The sequence below is a fragment of the Gossypium hirsutum genome, chromosome D04 (genome assembly GCF_007990345.1).
Source record: "Gossypium hirsutum isolate 1008001.06 chromosome D04, Gossypium_hirsutum_v2.1, whole genome shotgun sequence".
Lineage (NCBI taxonomy): Eukaryota > Viridiplantae > Streptophyta > Magnoliopsida > Malvales > Malvaceae > Gossypium > Gossypium hirsutum.
Genome location: NC_053440.1, coordinates 2,995,331 through 2,999,978, shown reverse-complemented (window position 1 = coordinate 2,999,978; position 4,648 = coordinate 2,995,331). Strand labels below are relative to the sequence as shown.

The 4,648-nt window shown below is 34.4% G+C and overlaps 1 protein-coding gene across 1 annotated transcript; it reads left to right on the top strand.

The window, feature by feature from the left end:
* The first annotated feature begins 2,287 nt into the window (after positions 1-2,287).
* Positions 2,288-4,035, top strand: LOC107927610 (alkane hydroxylase MAH1-like). Its single transcript, NM_001327275.2, has one exon. The coding sequence runs from the start codon at positions 2,321-2,323 to the stop codon at positions 3,854-3,856; it is 1,536 nt and encodes a 511-aa protein (NP_001314204.2). The 5' UTR covers positions 2,288-2,320; the 3' UTR covers positions 3,857-4,035.
* The last annotated feature ends 613 nt before the right edge of the window (positions 4,036-4,648 follow it).

Genomic DNA, 4,648 nt, shown 5'->3' with positions numbered 1-4,648 from the left:
AAAATGACATGTTTAAATGGAAAACATTTTTATATTAATTAATTATGAGAAGTGATGTTTATATTAATTATATTACAGGAAAACATTTTTTATGGGAAGTGTGCTTATATTAATTAAACAATGGAAAATCGTTTTAATTCATACTTTTCGTGAAGGAAACTATTGTGCTGATGCTCTTGCTCGAGTGGAAGTAATCCTAGTTTGCTTTCAAATTTCAATTCTAGGAACTCTACTCTGTCATTTTGATATGCCAAACTTTATGGCCAGCTATGTAAAAGCCGATAAGGTTGGACCTCCTATATATGTATTGTACTGTTTTTTAACTTATGAATGGATATGTTTACATTAATTACATAATGATAGAGAAAAAATGGAGAGAAAATTACAAATTCTATCAATAAGGGTATCCATGTATTTTTATAGGTTCTGGACAAATTTTGGACATAAAATAGCTCCCTTTTATAACATGAATGTTTATATTGTTATTTATTTGTGTTTGATGTTTCGTCATATTTTTTAGATTTTATTTTTTTATGAATTTCGAAGATTTTTTTATTGAATCAAAATAGGTCACGAGTAAATCACTTTATTTTTTTTTTACTGACGATAACCTTTTGTTTATTCATAATAGGCGAACTGAGATTGAGGTTGTTCTAGAGATAACGACTACTTTTGAACAAGCATCTGACCAAAAGGTGAATGTGGATAAACCTGATGGTGTATTTCATCCCAAATACTAGCCACGAGCATGGTTTGTTGGGTATACAACTTTCTTGAGCCATATTTGGGGCTTCCTTTTTTGGTGGATCGTAATAAAATGTCAGCATTTTAGAATGTACTATACAAAGTGAATAAGTGCATACAAAGTAGGTCCAAGCTGTAACGCTCTCTATACTCGACCTAATCTTTGGGTCCGGGTACCAAAAGTCACAATTAAACCATATTACTTAACTGCCTTTCTAACTTGTTTTATTTATAGACTTAGACAACGTTGAATTGTAAACTCATATTTACTATACAACTTTATTCTAAATCCTTTATCAACAACATGCTTCAAAAATTAACTTCAAATAAATTCTCTACTAAAGTTTTTAAGATCATTTTGCCATACTAGGGTCGTATATTTACATTTACTATGACTTTAGAATTAATTTGGAATTACACTTGTCCTACCCCAAGGCATAGCCTTTAAGGATGCCTTTCTATATACAAGATACAACTACCACCATTTGCATGGAATTGGCAATGTCTGGCTTGGTCCCTCCTTTCTATATACATGATACAACTACCACCATTTGCATGGAATTGGCAATGTCTGGCTTGGTCCCTCTACTCGATCCTCAAGTCATCCCTTGACCTTACATTCAAGGTAAAAACACACGTAAGTTAAAAAAAAACACTTAGTGAGAATCTATATAACAATTTTGGTAATTGGCTTTTAGAGTCTCGGACATCAAAGAAAGCTAATGCATATAATTGAACTCCCTGAGTTTCATAAGATGTAACACCCTAAACCAGACCTAGAAGTTATAACCGAATCTGGAGAAATTACATCGACTCACTTGGAAAACTAATTTCAATAAGCATTAAGCAAATACGACTTTCGTAAACAGTCATTAGAAAGCTATTTGTCTGCTTCCAGAAACCACTTAAGAAGTTGCTTAATTTGTAGCGAAAAAACTTTTTTTGGAGTTTTAGTTTTGAAAACTGAAATCTATTATCCCTTTATCAAAGTGAGGACGAGGCACAATTTCAAAGTGTCCCGTTATCAAACTTTAATATTTTTCAAGTTTAGGAATCAAAATGAATTTAATTATGAAGTTCGCGGATAAAAGAAAATACAAGTATCAAAGTGAACTTAATTGTCAAATTTAGGGTAAAAAATTATATTATCCCTTTAAGGATATGGAGTGGTTTTAATCCTGAAATTAAAACACTTCCTGATATTATTGTATTTATATAAAATAATTATCCTAAAATTATATTGAAATTGTATTATATATAAATCTTCATTATTTTTCCATTTTAACTGAATTTTTTAATTTAAATTTTCGTTCAACTTTCTTGTTTCCCATATTGTTATGTTCTTCCATAGTAAATATTTTCGTAAAAGCATGATATTGATATTCATAACATATAACATGTTGGGTAATTAATATCATGGCTACTTTAATGGGAATCTCTCATTGCAAAGACAATATAAGCTGTTCTGATTGTGACTTGTGGAGAAGAGGAGGAAGGCTAAACGCTAAATCTATAAATAGTGCCCAGACTGGTGACTGAGTATATGTCCTAAACAACTCAAACTCTTTCTAAGAACATGATGGCAGTACTGTTTGTATATCTTGGATTTATGGTTTTTGGAATAATTGTTCTTCGTTTTCTCTATCGTTTCATAGACAACAATGGCCTCCCTCGAAACTGGCCATTTGTTGGGATGATTCCCACGTTACTTCTCAACATCCATCGCCCTCATGACAAAGTTGCCCAAGTCCTCAGACGAAGCAATGGTACCTTCTTTTATAGAGGACTTTGGTTTACTAACACCAGCTTCTTAGCCACCTCCGATCCTGAGAATGTGCGTTATATATTGAGTTCCAACAGTTCTGTTTATTTGAAAGGTCCTGAATGGCTGAAACAGTTTGATATCTTCGGCGAAGCACTTTTCAATTCCGACGGTGAGGCATGGAAATGTCACCGCAGAGTTTTCCATGCTTTCTTGAATCACCCTCAGTACCGGCAATCACTTTCAAAGGTTCTCCATCAACGTATAGAGGAAGCGCTTGTTAAAGTTCTTGAATATGTTTCTGGACGAGAGATGGTGGTGAACTTGCAAGATTTGTTGGTAGGGCATGCGTTTGACATTGGATGCATAACGGGCGTGGGCTTCAACCCTGGCCTACTCTCCATTGAATTCCCTGAGAATCGGTTCCAAAAAGCCATGAGTGATACTCTGGAGGCAGCTTTTTACAGATATGTAGTGCCTGACAGTCTTTGGAAGTTGCAGAGTTGGCTTCAGATTGGGAAAGAGAAGAAACGGAGTGATGCTTGGAAGGCTCTTGATGATCTTTTAACACAATTTATATCGACCCAACGCCACAAATCCACCAAATCAGTGGCATCCTCAGGCTCAAATGAAGAGCATGATTTCAATTTCTTGAACTGTTACCTGACAGGACATGAGATAACAGGCCCAACACCGAAAGAAAGTCTTATAAGAGACAACCTTATACATTTTCTGTTTGCCAGTGATGGTACTTACAGTTTAACTCTTACTTGGTTCTTCTATCTCATCTCCAAGGCACCCGTGGTTGAAAACAAGATCAGAGAAGAAATAAAGAGACACTTATCAATGAAACAAGTGGAGGGAAGCTTGCAAATACCATCCAACTACGACGAGTTGAGTAAGCTAACATATCTTCATGCAGCGTTGTGCGAAACCCTAAGGCTATATCCACCGATTCCGTTCGATTTCAGAACATGTACAAAGCAGGAATATCTTCCGAGCGGTCATCGAGTCGATCAAAACACCCGAATCATAATTGGAATACATGCAATGGGAAGGATGGAAAGCTTATGGGGAGAAGATTGCTATGCGTTCAAGCCAGAAAGATGGATTGGTGAAGATGGGAAGATTAAACGAGAGTCGCCAACTAAATTTAGCGCATTCCTTGCGGGGCCAAGGATTTGTCCAGGGAAAGAGGTGTCGTTTCTCTTGATGAAGGCTACCGCAACAGCCATCATTCATAACTACAACGTTCATGTGGTGGAAGGGCAGAATATTGGTCCCAAAAACAGTGTGGTTTATCAGATGAAGAAGGGGTTAATGGTTAGGATTAAGAAGAGATGGAGTTAAGGAATTTGCAGGGTTAAAGTGGTAATTAAGAAGTGTTACCATATTTATACTTATATAATCTTAAGTGTTATATTGTATTAAATACTCTAAGTTGAATCCAATATATACTTTTTACAATGTTGTGTAAGTTGTTGTAATTGTTCTAATTTTTGTCTAATAAATCTGGTTTGAATGAAAAATCCAATGTCACCATTAGGTAGTCATTAAAAAAGTGATTTATTTTTAAGTTAATATTTTTATCAATTAAAAATTACACTGCATTGAGTTAAAGTTAATTTAAATATTTAATTATGTTTTTGCATTTTATAGAATGAAAGTTTATATTATTATTTATTTGTGTTTGTTGTTTTGTCTTTTTTTTTTTTAGATATTTTCCTGTATTTTTATTTTTATGTTTTTTTTTTCATGATAGGTACAAGGTTTTGATATATTAAAAGTAAGGTTTTGAACAAGCTTTGACCAAAAGGTGAATGTGGATAACATGATGGTGTATTTCACCCCAAATACTAGCCACGAGCATAGGGCATTGCTTGCATGTTTGTTGGGTATGCAAGCATTTGACTTTCCTAAGTCATATTTGGGGCTTCCTTTCTTGGTAGGTCGTAACAAAATGTCAGCATTTTAGAATGTATTGGACAAAGTGAATACGTGCATACAAAGTAGGTCCAAGCTATAACATCCTCTATATCCGACCCAATTGTTGGGTCCAGGTACCGAATGTCACAATTAAATCATATTACTTAACTTCCTTTCTAACTTGTTTTATTTATAAACTTAGACAACACCGAATTG

What these genes read in the sequence shown, in the direction of transcription:
- LOC107927610 (NM_001327275.2), top strand. Translation starts at nt 2,321, where the DNA reads ATGATGGCAGTACTGTTTGTATATCTTGGATTTATGGTTTTTGGAATA.